General features: G+C 45.1%; 1 protein-coding gene across 2 annotated transcripts in view; it reads left to right on the forward strand.

The window, feature by feature from the left end:
* HADHB (hydroxyacyl-CoA dehydrogenase trifunctional multienzyme complex subunit beta) overlaps positions 1 to 18,512 on the forward strand; it is a 103,404-nt gene that overhangs the window by 72,703 nt on the left and 12,189 nt on the right. For both annotated transcript variants that reach the window (XM_069233660.1, XM_069233661.1), the window contains exons 13-15: positions 6,229 to 6,316; positions 8,794 to 8,868; positions 9,611 to 9,775. In XM_069233660.1, coding sequence (XP_069089761.1) covers positions 6,229 to 6,316; positions 8,794 to 8,868; positions 9,611 to 9,775 — 328 coding nt within the window. The remainder of the gene's footprint in view (positions 1 to 6,228; positions 6,317 to 8,793; positions 8,869 to 9,610; positions 9,776 to 18,512) is intronic.

The raw sequence follows: 18,512 nt of genomic DNA on the forward strand, positions 1-18,512 counted from the left end.
CAGGTGGTAGCTAGGGCAGCAGAATTCCACAACGTGTCGTTACACACAGAACCTGTCGAGGATGACTTCCTTTTTAACACCCTCTCCTCCACCCATAGCAACTACCAAAGCCTGCCTATGCTTCCAGGAATGCTAAGGCACGCGAAGCAGATCTTCAAAGACCCTGTCAAGAGTAGAGCGATAACTCCAAGGGTGGAGAAAAAATATAAAGCACCTCCCACGGACCCTGCTTTTATCACCTCTCAACTGCCACCAGACTCAGTCGTGGTAGGAGCAGCTCGCAAAAGAGCCAATTCACACACATCGGGCGATGCACCACCCCCGGATAAAGAAAGCCGAAAATTTGACGCAGCTGGGAAAAGAGTAGCTGTACAAGCTGCAAGCCAGTGGCGCATCGCAAACTCTCAGGCGCTTCTAGCGCGTTATGACAGAGCCCATTGGGACGAGATGCAGCATCTCATCGAGCATCTACCCAAAGAATTTCAAAAGCGGGCAAAACAAGTGGTTGAGGAGGGACAAAACATCTCCAATAACCAAATACGCTCCTCTATGGATGCAGCGGACACAGCTGCAAGAACAATAAACACTGCAGTAACCATCAGAAGGCACGCATGGTTACGCATATCTGGCTTTAAACCAGAAATACAGCAAGCAGTACTCAATATGCCGTTCAACGAACAACAATTGTTCGGACCAGAGGTTGACACGGCAATTGAGAAGCTAAAAAAGGACACTGACACAGCCAAGGCCATGGGCGCGCTCTATTCCCCGCAAGGCAGAGGCACTTTTGGCACCTTCCGTAAAACAACCTTCAGAGGGGGGTTTCGGGGTCAGGCCACACAAGCCAGCACCTCACAATCAACACCGTCTACCTACCAGGGACAGTACCAAAGGGGAGGCTTTCGGGGCCAGTACAGAGGGGGACAATTCCCGAGAAACCGGGGAAAATTTCAAAGCCCCAAAACCCCAACAACCAAACAGTGACTTACAAGTCACTCAACCCCTCCACATAACACCAGTGGGGGGAAGACTAAGTCAGTTTTATCAATCGTGGGTAAATATAACAGACACTTGGGTCTTAGCAATTATCCAACATGGTTATTGCATAGAATTTCTACAAATCCCTCCAAATATCCCACCAAAAACACAAAAAATGTCAAAACAGCATTTAAACCTCCTAGAAATAGAAGTTCAAGCATTACTGCAAAAAGAAGCAATAGAACTGGTACCATGTACAGAAATAAACACAGGAGTCTATTCACTGTACTTTCTAATACCCAAAAAGGACAAAACACTGAGGCCAATCTTAGATCTCAGAATACTAAACACCTACATCAAATCAGACCACTTTCACATGGTCACGCTACAGGAGGTGTTACCACTGCTAAAGCAACAAGATTACATGACAACCTTAGATCTCAAAGACGCGCATTTCCACATACCAATACATCCTTCGCACAGGAAATACCTAAGGTTTGTATTCAAGGGAATATATTATCAATTCAAAGTCTTACCGTTCGGTATAACACCGCACCAAGAGTATTTACCAAATGCCTAGCAGTAGTAGCCGCACACATCAGAAGGCAGCAAATACACGTATTCCCGTATCTAGACGATTGGCTAATCAAGACCAACTCTCTAACAAAGTGTTCACAACAGAGTATGTCATACAAACCCTCTACAAACTCGGGTTCTCCCTCAACTACACAAAATCACACATTGTGCCGTGCAAAATACAGCACTACTTAGGAGCGGTAATCAACACAACAAAAGGATTAGCCACTCCAAGTCCACAAAGGGTTCAAAGTTTTCGCAAGGTCATACAGGCCATGTATCCAACACAAAAAATACAGGCAAAAGTGGTTTTAAAACTCCTAGGCATGATGTCCTCATGCATAGCCATTGTCCCAAACGCAAGACTGCACATGAGGCCCTTACAACAGCGCCTAGCATCACAATGGTCACATGCACAGGGTCACCTTCTAGATCTGGTGTTGATGGACCGCCAAACATACCTCTCGCTTCTATGGTGGAACAGTACAAATTTAAACAAAGGGCGGCCGTTCCAAGACCCAGTGCCACAATACGTAATAACAACAGATGCTTCCATGACAGGGTGGGGAGCACACCTCGATCACCACAGCATCCAAGGACAATGGGACGTACATCAAACAAAACTGCATATAAATCACCTCGAATTACTAGCAGTATTCCTGGCGCTAAAAGCATTTCAACCCATCATAACCCACAAATACATTCTTGTCAAAACAGACAACATGACAACAATGTATTACCTAAACAAACAAGGGGGAACACACTCGACACAGCTATGTCTCCTAGCACAAAAGATATGGCAATGGGCAATTCACAACCACATTCGCCTAATAGCACAGTTTATTCCAGGGATCCAAAATCAACTAGCACACAATCTCTCTCGAGATCACCAACAGGTCCACGATTGGGAGATTCACCCCCAAATCCTAAACACTTACTTCAAAATTTGGGGTACACCGCAAATAGACCTATTTGCAACAAAAGAGAACGCAAAATGCCAAAACTTCGCATCCAGGTACCCACACAGACAGTCTCAAGGCAATGCCCTATGGATGAACTGGTCAGGGATATTTGCATACGCTTTTCCCCCTCTCCCTCTCCTTCCATATCTAGTAAACAAATTGAGTCAAAACAAACTCAAACTCATATTAATAGCACCAACATGGGCAAGACAACCTTGGTACACAACACTACTAGACCTGTCAGTAGTACCCCACGTCAAGTTACCCAGCAGGCCAGATCTGTTAACACAACACAAACAGCAGATCAGGCATCCAAACCCAGCATCGCTCAATCTAGCAATCTGGCTCCTGAAATCATAGAATTCTGACATTTAAACCTCACCCAAGAATCTATGGAAGTCATAAAACAAGCTAGAAGACCTTCCACTAGACACTGCTATGCAAGCAAATGGAAAAGGTTCGTTTGCTACTGCCATAATAATCAAGTTCATCCATTACACGCATCCCCAAAAGATGTAGTGGGATACTTACTACCCTTACAAAAGTCAATCTAGCCTTCTCTTCCATTAAAATACACCTCGCAGCAATATCTGCATACCTGCAGATTACCCATTCAACTTCACTGTTTAGGATACCCGTCATTAAAGCGTTTATGGAAGGCCTAAGAAGAATAATACCACCAAGAACACCACCTGTTCCTTCATGGAACCTTAACATCGTCTTGACAAGACTCATGGGACCACCTTTTGAACCCATGCATTCTTGCGAAATACAATTCTTAACCTGGAAGGTTGCATTTCTCATTGCCATCACATCTCTAAGAAGAGTAAGTGAAATTCAGGCGTTTACAATACAAGAACCTTTTATCCAAATACACAAAAATAAGGTAGTACTAAGAACCAATCCTAAATTCCTACCAAAGATTATTTCACCGTTCCACTTAAATCAAACGGTAGAGCTACCAGTGTTCTTCCCACAGCCAGACTCAGTAGCTGAAAGGGCACTACATACATTAGATGTCAAAAGAGCGTTAATGTACTACATCGACAGAACAAAGGAGGTTAGGAAAACAAAACAACTGTTTATTGCATTTCAAAAACCTCATACAGGAAACCCAATATCAAAACAGGGTGTAGCCAGATGGATAGTTAAGTGCATCCAAACCTGCTATCTTAAAGCAAAGAGACAACTGCCCATTACACCAAGGGCACACTCAACCAGAAAGAAAGGCGCTACCATGGCCTTTCTAGGAAATATTCCAATGCACGAAATATGTAAGGCAGCCACATGGTCCACGCCTCACACATTTACTAAACACTACTGTGTAGACGTGCTATCCGCACAACAAGCCACAGTAGGTCAAGCCGTACTGAGAACTTTGTTTCAGACTACTTCCACTCCTACAGGCTGAGCCACCGCTTTTGGGGAGATAACTGCTTACTAGTCTATGCACAACATGTGTATCTGCAGCAACAGATGCCATCGAACTGAAAATGTCACTTACCCAGTGTACATCTGTTCGTGGCATTGGTCGCTGCAGATTCACATGTGCCCACCCGCCTCCCCGGGAGCCTGTAGCCGTTGGAAGTTATCTTCAACATTTGTATATTTGTAAATATATTACTTAAACCTTATTTGGTACATACTTATTCATTCCATTGCATGGGCACCATTACTAACATACACAACTCCTACCTCACCCTCTGCGGGGAAAACAATCTAAGATGGAGCCCATGCGCAATGGAAGCAAAGAGGAGGAGTCCCTCGGTCTCGTGACTCGAAAGACTTCTTCGAAGAAAAACAACTTGTAACACTCCGACCCAACACCAGATGGCGGACTGTGCACAACATGTGAATCTGCAGCGACTAATGCCACGAAAAGATGTACACTGGGTAAGTGATATTTTCATTCCCAATCCTTATTGGTTGAGGCAATGGCTGTGCAAGGGTCCAGTGAGTGTATTCAACAACAAAAAATCTTGACTTGGATCTCCCAGTTTTTAGGTATAGGCCGCCGAGGTCTTGTACTCCCAGGGGCAATGGCGACATCTGTACTCCCAGCATCCAGCACCCCCCCCCCCCCCCACACCCCACACCCCCTTGTCATTGAGATGCCATTCACAATGCCACCTGCGGCCCTCTTCCCTATAACTTTGTTTATGCCACCAGAATCTCTCTATATTGCCATTGTGAGTTTTCGCTATACTGATGTCTGGACATTTGTTTTGCGGATGTTTTAGCCTAACATTCTCGTTTTATAGAGTTGTTCAACCATTGGTCCTGATATTTTAAAAAAACAACAAAAAAACTAGGGCCAATGGCACATTGTTGCATTCTGTCTGGTGCATCTGCCCTATTGGCTGGCTCAGAATGCTGGTAGTTCAAAGAACTTTGGTGTACTCTATAGTAATCTGTCAATCAAGTTCCCAAGGTCTCGTGAATCACACAAGGGCAGTCTCTTATTATATTTGTAGAGGTAGAACCACATTTTACACAAAACCAAGTGCTTAAATGCTACGAAAATATTTAAGGTTTTATCTCCGTCACAGAAGGTGCTACCACCTTCGACTCTTTTGTGTATATCTTCCTTAATATAAGAAAACAATCTAGTCTCTTTGAATAAGCAAACAGCATACAGTCTCATTTAATTCCATTTTGTATTGACTGCTGTATTCTTTTGTCCAAGTAATGCTTACTGTCACAGCCGGATTCCTGGGGAATTAATTATTTATACTTTCTCCTTCGACCGTAGTATGGAATTTATGTATCAACAACCCTTCTCACGTTCTCCTTCGGAGTTAAAAGGCCACAAATAAATCCAGTCTGTCCTGTATCCTTTTTTCTGTTTGTTTGTTTTCTGTTTGTTTTTTTCTGTTGGAGGCTTTGAGGTCTGTCACTAGCTAACATGCTCCCAAATTGCCCCTTCAAATTATCTGGACTATTTAAAACATGGTCTTAGTTGCCACCTGACTGGATATTAAAACAACGTTATTTTCATTATTTAATTTTAATAAGGGGAATCTTTGCCTTTGTGTCCATGGTTTTGTGTATATGCACACACCCTTCTAACTTTGCCTTTGGTAGTCTATCATTTTTCCACATTTATTTCAAGTAAATTAGGATATTGCTTAACTGTGGACTCAGTGGTTTCCATCATGGACTACAGCCTCATCTTCTGGAGGCCTAAAGGGCAGCAGTCCGGGGCAGTCTTCGAAATGCATAATAATAAAATGGGAGTGTCAAGGCAGTGGAGTGGATACAGGGAAGAGTTTAAATCCCATTTGCAGTGGCTTTTAATAAGTAAATTGACTAGACGTCATCCTGGTTAAGTATATATTTTTTTAGAGGGAAGAAAGTGTGATATTACAGGACTTCACAGTATAAATACTTTGAAATTATAGCCATCATATTTATGTTGTCAAGTATTGTTTTAAGCTTCAAACTCATTCTCACCAAGGTGGAATTGTTCAAGATTTTATAAACCAGTCTGATGGAACATGCCCTTGAGAGAGGAAGTTTTGAGGACAATTTGAAAATGTTTCCGGCAAGTACTTTCTTTGCTACTGCTGCACCAGTAACCTTGTATTTTTCTGAACCTCAGATTATACCTTAGACATGGCTTTAGCAGTTTATGCTTCACTTGCTTTTTGTTTTGGGGTTTCTTGAGAAAATAATGAAGCATTTGCATTCTTAACACTTCTGTTTTGTTTAGGCCAACATATGCCACTCCCAAAGTTCTGGAGAAAGCAGGCCTGACCTTGGCTGACATTGATGCCTTTGAGGTCCATGAAGCTTTTGCAGTAAGTGTTCTAGTGCAAGTTTCTTACACATTCCTCTCATTTAATGTAAGTGTGGTGTGACCCTGGCATGCCTGTTGGTACAGGGCTGTCATCTACGGCAGCCTTGCATAGACATGTGCTATTCACTTAATAATTAATACACAACTAAGTACAAAACTATCGTGATCAGTTCAGCCCTTTATAATATGAGATTTTATTTCCCCACAGCTGTTGTGGAGTACCTCGTTTGTACAGTGACATGCTATAGAAACATCACAGAAGTGGACTATAGAGCTGGAAAAACTTAAGTCACTCTTTCATATTTGGGTTATGATAACTAGAAAACAGCAGGTTCTCTTTGTGCCATCTTGTTTACTACCACAGTGAATTCTGTCTTGCGGTTTAAAGATGGGTTGTGTAACTTCCCCTTTTGGCATGAAAGACCTTAGCATGGCATTATGAAGCTGTGCTCTTAGCCATGTTATCTTGTCCTTGTATGTTTTCTGGACAGCCCTAAGGACTCAAGGGCATTACAAATGCACTGGAGGTCATCAGAAATGTGCTCTGTGACCTCTAATGACTTTAGTGTTGTCTCGTCTTCTGAGCATCGGAGCTCAGTTTTGATAGTGGGAAAACATCTAATTTGCATCCTTAGTGATTTCAGCTACTGTCCTTTCTAACCAGGCTATGTATGAACTACCAATGACAGAAATGTAATCTGTAATCAGGGGCCAGTCATTTGCCTTTTTACTTGGATCCCTTGGGGTAGGGGACTGCTTACTGTCCTCCCACTGAAAGTAAAGTCTGTGCAGCCACGTGCAACTGGGAGGTCGTTTGCCATCACAATGTCATAGACTTGCATAGTATGGATTTGTTTATGTATATGTGGTATTTGCAAACCTAGCTGAGAAGACAGCAGGGAAGTAATGCACAGGGTCAAATACAAGCATACAAGTCTGTAAGTGCTAGAAGAGATAGATGGTTATTAGAATCTTACTGCATTGTGATGTATTGTTCCTTAAATAGGTGAGTCTTCAACTCTTTCCTAAATTGGAGGAGTGTTGCGGCAGTGCTTATGGATGCAGAGATGTTGGATAAGGCCCTGGATGGATAGACAGAAAATGCCTTTTGCCTTGGCTTTTTTTTTTTTTTCCTTTTTTTACACTTCTTGGTTTCCAGTCTGATGCTGGGCTAGCTGCATGTGTGCCAAAAGTCACCTGAGAAGGTGAGCCTTGTCCACACGAAAAGTTGAAGTGTGGCCATGATGGCTTTTTAAATGATGCTGTTTGGTTTGAAGATGGCGTGGGCCAGCAAGGGGTGCAAGTGGAGTGCCACTGATTGGGGTGATGAGATTTCTTTCCAGCTTAGAGGAGATGTGTGATGGTGTTTAAGATACCCAAAAGAGTTACTATTGTGGAGAATGAAAAGCTATTAAGCAGAGCATTGCCACCATTCAGCCTCTAAGCATTTGAGTTTAAGTGGTTTTGTATGAGCCTGAATAGGTGAATGGTAAAGCCCATTGGACTACACCTCTGTTATACCATACAAGATGGTGGGTGCCTTTATCTGAGCCTATCAGTGTCCATCTCGGACTCCAGAGCATGTATGTGCACCTCCACTCAATCTCCTCAACATTCTTGTTTCTGTGGAGAGGTAACTAGCAAGGCCCTTTTGATATAACTGTATCCCTGCCACACCAAAACCTGTCTTGCACTGCTTTTGTGTTTGAGACCTTTATAACTTAAAAATTGCCTTTTGTCTGAAGCCATTCCTTGGCATTAAGCCAGCCTAAACAGGTCTGAAGAAGGCAAACAGAGCTGCATGACTGAGGTATGAACTGGTCATGTGGTTCAGGATTTGAGGATATTGCAACGATTTGAAAGTTGAAGGTCACTTGGTCACCCTGCTCTGGCCAACAGGGAAAGTTAATTACTGGTTGCCTTGACTAGTTTTGTTTCTACATGACCAAGAAGAACCTACACAACAATATGTGTTAGAGAGAACAAATACAGAAAAGCCAGGTGTGGTACTGGTGCCTTCAGGCTGTAAAGATTTTGGCCTGAAGTCTTGTTGAAAGAAGGAAGACTTACCTGCCTGCTGAAGAGTGAGTGCCCTTGCGAGGATCAACCTTCTGTGTCACCCACCAAAGCCAAGCTGCCAGAAGAGCCTACTGGGGGCAGCCTCTATGGTGTGAGCCCATCCTGGAAAACACAAGTCAGCTTCCCATCCAGGCACTATGTTGTATTGAGATATGTCTACAGAAACTGAACATGAATAGCACCACCTGGAAAGATAATCCTTTCAGTCCAAGATGGTGGTTGTTATTTAGAAACAGGGTAATTGGACTTGTCAGAGTCGTATACAATATATCTGAACACATAATATCCACAAACACCTCTTTATGTCAGAATGTGTGTGGTGTCATGCCTTTGTTTACTGGACAGTTGATAAAATCCATGCGTTTGTCACTGTTCACCTGTTCTTGCTTTTCATCTTAGGGGCAGATTTTGGCTAACCTGAAAGCCATGGATTCTGATTGGTTTGCACAGACGTACATGGGCAGGAAGAGCAAGGTAAAACCAAGAAACGGGATCAATGTGTCTAGCATATACATTGAGGGAATTGCCCACATTGTTTTTGTGTGTGTGACAGTGGGCAAACATATGATCTTGTCCTTCACTATCCCAGTTCTGTGAAGCTAATTTTTTTAAGATATTGAAGAGTAATGACCAAGAATCGAGAAGATAGTTTTGTGAAGTAGGTTAGTGGTAAATTTGTAACAATTCATGAGGTCTTCAAACGATTGATGCTTAAATTGATGTAATATGTATATATGCAGATGACCAGCAAACTCTGCTGTATTGTCTACGGCTTTTTTCTCTGTCGTAGAGTCTGTATTGATTTATTCTTCTTATATTCAACCCAGGGCCGGACTGGGAACCCGAAGCTGCCCTGGCAATTGTCGGACCAGGCCTGTAGGGGTGGGGGGGCGGGGGTGTTCAGGGAGTCAGGGAGGTTCAAAGGCACCCTTGCTGCTGCTTTTGCTAGTGGGGGCCGATATTGCAGCACCACTGGAAAACCGGCCCCTACCACTGGAAAACCGGCTCCCATCCTTCCAGCCTCCCGGAAAAACGCCTGTTGCCCGCTACGGCCAGTCCAGCCCTGATTCAACCTGATGAATGGGCAGGCTTATTTCAGCCAGGAGCACTGAACCAAAATGTGTTTTTTTTTTTTCTTCCCCCATTCTGTGTGAAGGTGAAGGTTGTGTGTTATAAATGTTAACTTACTGAGTTTTTGTTTTTATTTTTCTTCAAGGTTGGAGCTCCACCCATGGATAAGTTCAATACATGGGGTGGTTCCTTGTCCCTGGGACACCCCTTTGGTGCCACTGGATGCAGGCTGGTAATGGCAGCTGCTCACAGGCTAAAGAAAGATGGTGGCCAGTATGGTCTGGTGACTGCCTGTGCTGCAGGTGGACAGGTAATAGCCAGATTATCCTTCTGTTTCATTTTCCTGAAGTGAAGGGCCAGTAATGCTAATAACAAAGCTAGATGGTACAGTGTGTTCGATGACATATGTAGCTGTAGATACACATGCTTTGCATAAGTCCGCCACTTAGTGTTGGGCTCGGAGTGTTACAAGTTGTTTTTCTTCGAAGAAGGTTTTCGAGTCACGAGATCAAGAGGTGACTCCTCTCGGTAATACTGCGCGTGTGCATCGAGTCCTTTGTTAGATTGGTTTCTCTCAGCCGTCAGCTTCGAACCTGTTTCCTCTCGCTCTGTTGGATCTCTGTTTGGGTGTTCTGAAATTTTTCTTCCTTTCTATAATACCGTCGGAATTGTTTTGATCGTGTTTCTATATATAGTTTATCTGATTAAAACTGTCAGTCGATTTCTGTTCACCCCTAAAAAGGGCTTTGCCCTTTAGGGCCCTCTTCCATGTTGAGCTGATGGAACGGACTCTGTTTCGATTCTGTCCTCTGTCACGCCAAGTTCCCGTACACCAACTAGCATTTGGTGTGCAGTCTCTGCTTATCTCCTGACCAACGAGAGGAGACTTGCCACACCTGCAGATCGTTTAGATCGAAGAAGACACTCTGGCATCAAAGAGCTCGTTGAATGGAAATGGCGACCAAGTCTATAGAGGGGACACCAGACATTTTCAGTGAGGAAAACGCGCAAAAGGAGGAAGAACAGAGTATGACGCGTTCCATTAGAGACTCTGACTCCGACCACGACTCTGATGCGGACAGTCAACCTATACCTCCAGCGCAGTACGTGAGTACACCTGCCCTGTCACACCACCTAATGACATTGAAAAAGTCTCCAGCACTGGTTGTCGGTTCTCCACTGCCTTCGGGCAATGGTCGGATCCGAAAAACAAGCCCGGATGACCGACCTTCAGGTTCGGCATCGAGAATGAAGACCAAAGTGCTTTCGGCACCCGCAAAACTGACTGGTCCAGCTGTTTCGGTGTTGAGCCGAAAATTACAAACATCCATTTTGGAACCAAAAAAACATCTGTTTCGGAGCTGATAATTTCGGTCCGAATAAAACACACAGCGCCTAAGACTTAAGAACCGAAAGCTCCAAATGGGAAAATCACTACTTCCACACAAGAAACTTCAGAAATACAGCCAATTCTAGAGGTTATGGATGCTCTACAGCGCAAATTACAAATACAAATGGGCACAGGAAGGATAATTGCCTCTCCTCCAGTAACACTAAAAAGAAAATTATCCTTTCAAGAGACCCTAGATACTGGACCTCCACCAAAATAAGGTCCCAAAGGACAAAGAGAGAGAAAAAACGGTGCAGCAGAGACAACCTTTGCCACCACATTATCCTCTTCTTCTTCCCTCCACACCACCACCATCACCCACATACCAGATGCAAGTCTCTCTGCTGACATTCTCATCTATGTTACCCTCATCCCATTACCTTCAGTGAACCAGATTTATACCCTGCAAGACCTTCTCCCCCAGAAGACACTACAGCATACAATCAGGTCATAGCGAGAGCAGCTGCATACCATATTGTGCAGATGCACACTGACCCCCATAGAGGATGATTTTCTCTTTAATAATCTCACATCCACTAATCAAGAGTATCAATGTCTCCCGATGCTACCTCGGATGCTCGGGCATTCAACAGACATTTTTAAAGAACCAGTGAAGGCCAGGATTATCACTCCTAGAGTTGATTAAAAGAAAATCTAAACCAGCTCCATCAGACCCAGTCTTCATAAGAGCTCAGTTACCACCAGCCTCCATAGTGGTTGGGGCAGCAAGAAAAAGGGATAACAGGGGATGCTCCTCCAGATAAGGAGAGCAAAAAGCTATATGCTGTAGGAAAAGGGGTTGCCTCACAAGCAGTGAACCACTGGAGAATCGCCAACTCTCAAGCTCTTTTAGCTAGGTATGACAGGACCCCCTGGGATGAGATGGAAGAGTTGCTTTAAAATCCTTCCACCAGAGCATCAGAAGTGGGGACAGCAGATAGTTACGCAAGACAAACAATCTCAAATAATGCCATTAGATGCGCTTCAGATGCAGCTGACACTGCAGCTAGGGACATAAATATCAGCATAGTTATTAGATGACCTGCATGGCTCAGATGTTCAGGCCTCAAACCTGAAATTCAACAGGCAGTTTTAAACATGCCTTTCAACAAGGAGCATCTGTTTGGGCCAGAAGTGGACACAACCATAGAAAAGTTAAAGAAAGATTCGGAAACAGCCAAGGCAATGGGGGCATTATATACTACACCTACTAGAAGTATCTTTTGCAGGCCACAATTCAGAGGTGGCTTCAAGCAAGCAACCCCAGAATGAGCATCCACTTCCCAACATAAACAATCCGTATAATTCTATTCAAGAGGTTCCTTTTGAGGCTCATATAGAGGGTCCAATAATGGAGGAAGAGGCAAGTCATTCAATTCCAGAACTTCCTCCATTGCAACCAAACAGTGACTCACTCAACACCCCCACAGCACATACATCTCGGGTGGGAGGAAGACTGGTAAATATGTATCCACAATGGCAAAACATCTCTACAGACAAATGGGGTCTATCAATTATCCAATATGTTTATTGCCTAGAACTCGTTACCACTCCACCAAACATTCCCCCTCATTCACACAGACTTACTCAGGGACATCTCAAATTACTGAAGGAGGAGGTACAGTCACTACTACTCAAAGGAGCCATAGATCTAGTACCCATATCCCAACAGGGATCAGGAGTATATTCACTATACTTCCTAATGCATACAAAATAGCACATTAAGGCCAATTCCACATCTCAGACATCCCAATCTATACATTCTTTCAGAACACTTTCACATGGTTACTCTACAAGATGTCATACCAATACTAAAAAAAGGAGATGACATGACCACATTGGATCTCAGATGCATATTTCAACATTCCCATACATCCAGCACATCGCAAGTACCTAAGATTTGTCATCGCAGGAAAGCACTACCAATTCAGGATAGTACTATTCGGAGTAACAGCACCAAGGGTGTTCACCAAATGCTTAGCGGTAGTGTAGCATTCCTCAGAAGATAACACATACATGTCTTCCCATACCTGGTGACTGGCCAATAAAATCCAGTACAAGGCAAGTATATCAACAGCACACTCGATACACAATAGATCTTCTTCACAAGTTGGGAATCACCATCATTTATCTCAAATCTCATCTAAAGCCATTACAGATACAGCCATATTTGGGAGCAATTTTAAATACTCAATCAGGATTAGCCTGACCAAATCTATTAAGGTTTCAAGCCTTTCAAGATCTAATAACTCAGCTGCATCACCATCTGACTTACACAGTGAAATTGGTGATGAAACTATTAGGAATAATGGCCTCATGCATAGCCATAGTTCCAGATGCAAGACTGCACTTGGGACCATTACAACAGTGCCTCTCACAACAGTGGTCTCAGCCACAAGGTCAACTTCAGGATATAGTTTTGTTGGACTGCCAGACTTACAACTCTCTACAATGGTGGAATTACACCAACCTATCAAGGGGGGGCTTTCAGGACCCTGTGCCTCAGACCACAATCACAACCGATGCACCACAGACCGGTTGGGAAGCTCATCTCAACAACCTTACTACACAGGGACAATGGGACTCCATCCAACAAACCTACCACAAAAATTACTTGGGATTACTAGCAGTATTCCTAGCACTCAAAGCTTTTCTGACACAAAATTCATACTAAGTAGTGTTGATACACATAGACAATATGATGACAATGTATTATCTGCAAAAACAGGTGATGGGGGACATTCGTCCCAATTATACAGCTTAGCATAGTCAATTTAGAAGGGTGGCAATTCACAACCACATTCAAATAGTCGCAGAATATCTCCCAGGGATGAACAATCAGCTAGCGGACCTCTTAAGCAGGACGCAGCAACAAGTCCACGAATGGGAAATTCCCCCCCAAATATTTCGAAAATATTTTCAAGTGTGGGAAACACCAGACATAGATCTTTTTGCCACAAAAGAAAACTCAAAATGCCTAAGCATCGCATCCAGGTACCCACACCCACAATCCAAGGGCAATGCTTTATGGATGGAACTGGTCATGGATATCTGCTTACGGTTTTCGGCCTCTCCCACTAATTCCATTACTGGTAAGAAAGATAAGACAAACCTCAATCATCTTGATTCTCATAGTCCCCCACATAGGCGGGTCATCATTGGTACACAATAGTGCTGGGTCTATCTGTGGTACCTCATCACGAGCTACCAAACAGACCAGATCTTGTGACACCAAACAAAAGTCAAATCAGACAACCCAAGACTGGGTGTGGGTAACCGCCCAAGATGGCAGACGCCGAGAAGCACCCGGGCCAGCCCCATATAATCTTAATAATCCTTCCCTCCATGTGTGCCGGCAGCCCCATCGCAGCTATGTTGACCGGGGAGTGTGGAGGTCCTGTGTAGCAGAGCGGCAGAGACTTTCCTAGCTGAGCAGTGACAAGGTGAATCGACGCGACGTCCCCGGTCTATGCACGGCGAGAGGAGCAGTCCCTGAGATTGAAGGCTAAGGCAGGGGCTGGCGTGAGCTTGTCGGTGGCGGAGTGAGGTTGGAGTCACCGCGATGCCCCGGACGACGCTGAGCCCGTGGAAGGAGTCGGTGTCCTGCAGCTCAAGGGCGCCTGGAGGTGAGTGGGAGCGGGTGGGCCGGAGTCACTTTAGCGGCCCAAAGGTCCTTGCCTCTAAGGCCACAGTGTCAGGATGCTGTAGATAGCCTCTTCTGAAATGCGATCCTCACATCTGGGCCCCAACTGAGGTGCGACTGCTGACTGTGGACCGTGGAGGCCTGTGATACCATAAGGGCTGGTGGCCATCTTGTGAACGAGCTTGGAAGCACTACATGGTGGGGACAGAGTGGCTTGAATATTGAGCGGGGAGCCTGCACCTGCCGAACTAGTGGCCCGGTAGAACTGAGGCCACAGAATGAATGGTGAATGGGGGCACTCTGAGAAAGGGAAGCAGACGGAGGGACCCATGCCGGCCTGGTGACGCTGGATCTGGGGTATATTTCAGGAATAGAGACTTACTGAGCTCACAATGGCATCGAGTGCATGTACCGCGAGGTACTGCCAGGCTAATCCTTGCTAGAAGTTGGAACTCCATGACTGTATGCTATTTTGGACTGCCGGTCCGGTGGTAGACTTTGAGGGGCAGCCTGAGTGTTCCCCTTTCAGGAGCATACCTGGACTTATTAAATTATGTAAGGTATAGCACGCAATATAACAAGTACAAACTGCAAACCCATCGACTGATTTTTGTGGGGCTTGCTGCCCTGTTTTGGGGACTACGGCTTGAAGCAATTGAACCCAGGACTGAAAGACAGCATTTGCAGCTTGCAGAATCTGTGATGTAAAGGAGGGACTGGCTAAACCTTTCTTCTGTTGGTACACATTGGCATCCCTTGTTGAGTGCTAGATAGGCCCCACTATTAATAAGTATGGGGAAAACAAAAGCGAAGTCCGGAACCCGACACTCCTGGGCACCCTCCTGCTCCCCACCTTGAGGTGACACTTCAATCCAGGTTTTGGTGTCCAGTGTTCCCAAATACCTGCCCCCTCCCCCTGTAATGCACCGTTGCAGGACAAATTGGACCTTATCCTCCAGGAAATACGTGAGTCCCGACTTGCCATTGAACAGAGGATGGGAGCACTCACCACTGACGTATCGTTCCTCAAAGAAGAGCATCGTAAATTAGTAGACCGGGTCAAGACAAATGAAACTAAGCTTGCCATTTTGGAACATGCCACACAAATCAGTAAGTTAACTCAGCAGGTGGAGATGCTCCAGGAGCAGGCAGAAGATGCTGAAGGCCGTGCTTTTAGAAATATTTGTATCCTGGGATTGCTGGAGGAGATACAGGGCCAAATGCCAACACAATACGTAGAAAGCTGGCTCTGGACTGCAGTGGCCCCAGAGGGTCTGTCGCTTATCTTCATAGTCGAGAGGGCCATCGAGTTCAGACTAAAAAATCAAACCCTGGAACACCTCCTAGACCCATAATAGCAAAAATCCTGAATAATAAAGACCGAGATGCACTGCCCGGGAGCACTCCCCAATCCTGGTAAATGATGTAAAGGTCTTACTGTTTCCAGACTATACAGTGTTGGTCCAGCAGGGGCGAGCTTCCTTCCAGGCTATTAAGTGCGATCTGTAAACAGCCGGTATCACCTATGCTTTGCTGTTCCCAGCGAAGCTTCAAATTCAATATAAGAAGGCGATATTCTTTGATTCTCCAGCGAGTGGCTAGAGCTAACCTTCCTGAATCTTGACAGGTCTGGAGACAGGAACTGGGATTCCCCCCCCACCCCCCCACCCCCAGATGAGGCGATGTCTCCCTCGTCCTCACCTGGCTGGCTCCCCGGGTGGTGCTTGCGGTCTTGTGCCCTCTTCGCAGCAAGCCCTGTTGGGCCATCTGGAGGCGCTCAGATCATCTTCACAGCTACGTACCAATATTAATCCTAACGGCTCCAGCACATCACAAGACGGTGGTTCTGACTCTATAGGTAGAATGGCTGTCTTGGGCCACACAAAGGCATACCATGCAGCGATTGGTTTGGGGCTCAGGCCTGGCCTGCTTTCCATAAAGATAGTAAAACTAAATGCTCCTCACAACCCCCACAAGTGCGTAGACACCAGTTGTTTGTTGAATAAAATGTTGTTCTGTGTCAGGTTTGGTCGAACGGCTGCATGGCGCTGGACCGAGAATTGGGTTATTACTTGTTTAAGGCACGATGCAGATTCCACTGTTGAATTGTGCGAGCAAGGGGAGGTAGGAAGGTTATCTAATAGTACTAGGACACTGTGCCGTACAGTGCTATCAGATGTGACCCCCTATAAAATCCTAACCTGGAATGTAAGGGGATTGGGAGCATTACATAAGAGGCATAGAATACTAGCTCAGTTACATAGGAGAAATGTGCAGATCGTTTTTTTGTTTTTTTTTGTGTGTGTGTGTAGGAAATGCATCTACTGACAACTGAGGCTCACCGACTACAAAAAAGTGGAGGGGCCAACTATTTCATACGTCTTATTCAGAATAATCCAGAGGTGCTGCTATATGGATTAGGGTGGGAGTCCCCTTCACGATTCAAGAGATACTCAGACATGCAGGGCAGATATGTTCTTGTCAAGGGCACACTGGATGGGGAACCGTTGGTACTAGGTTGTATATACGCACCTACAGACCAAGAAGCCTATAGGACATACTTAACAATGGTCCTTACTGATTGGGAGCAGTGCCCTTTGGTTTTGTGGGGAGACTTTAATGCGTTACTGGATGTGTCATTGGATCGTTCCCATCCTCCTCTACCTGGTGCGGCAATGACACTGAATGCAGCGTACCTACAATAATGGGTGGAGGGTTGGTCCCTAGTGGATGCCTGGCGTGCCCAAAATGGAGGACTCTGGGAGTACTCCTTTTACTCACATCCGCACAAGCTGCATACATGCATAGATAGATTCCTGTGTTTCCCCACAGCTACTGCCCAAAATAGTGCATACAACCTACCTCGCAAAGACTCATTCTGATCATAACCCCATGGAATTAGCATTGCAGTGGGGCAAAACCCCAACACCTATACCTACCTGGAGGCTGCAACGCACTTATTTAGAGGATACTCCCTTTCGAGAAGCCCTGGCACAAACTAGAAATAATTACTTTGCTGAAAATACAGGGACAGCTACCTCACTAATATACGAATGGGAGGCTTTTAAAGTAGTTATTTGTGGAGCCTCCATTAGCATGTTTTTGGGTGTCTGTAATGAAGCTTTGGTAGCTCTTAAGAGAGTTGAATTAAAATGTCCTGTGTGGAGCAGGCAGTGACCCGTATGGGTAGGGAGACAGACCCAGCGATACCGCAAGAAGCGAGAGTGGCGCATGCAGAGGGCCTGGAACGTTGTGGTTAATCAATTACAGAACCTACGTCCAACGGACACACTCTGAGGCTGACAGATTCGGCACATTACTAGCGTGCGTAATATGCCCCACTCCTATGCTGACCTCTACACAGCCCCTGCCGCCCCACCTACTGCAACACTGACCTCATATCTAGGTAGGACACACCTGCCCAAATTAATGCCATTAGATAGTGACGCGCTTACTGGTAAACTCACTGTGGGAGGTATTAGGGGAGCAATTAGGGCGATGGCCGGCAATAAAACTCTGGGATCAGGTGGACTCCCTGTTGAGTTCTACGAAACCTATTTGGAAAAATTGTACCTGCAATCACTACGGGGTGAGATACCTATTCCCTACAACGTGACAGGCCATTGTTGCATCATTGTTGAAACCAGGCAAACCACCCCTTGAATTGACTTCTTGCAGACCCCTGTCCCTCTTGAATACAGAGTATAAAATCCTGAGTAAACTTCATGCACACAGATCAAAGTGTCTTTGTGCCACAACGCAGGACCTCACTAAATATTCGCCGTCTATTCTATATAATGGAGAGCTCCTGTGGCCAGTACCCACATGCCGGCTTCTTATCTTTAGACATATGCCATGCATTTGACATGTTGAGCTGGGACTTTATGGTGGCCACACTCGCATATTACAGGATACCAGACTCCTACACTAAATGGGTGCAGCTGTTATATTCCATGCCTATGGCGAGGGCGGAAACAGGAGCGTGCATATCAGAATTGTATACCATTTCTTGAG

This window comes from Pleurodeles waltl, chromosome 5 (assembly GCF_031143425.1).
Source record: "Pleurodeles waltl isolate 20211129_DDA chromosome 5, aPleWal1.hap1.20221129, whole genome shotgun sequence".
In the NCBI taxonomy this organism is placed as follows: domain Eukaryota; kingdom Metazoa; phylum Chordata; class Amphibia; order Caudata; family Salamandridae; genus Pleurodeles; species Pleurodeles waltl.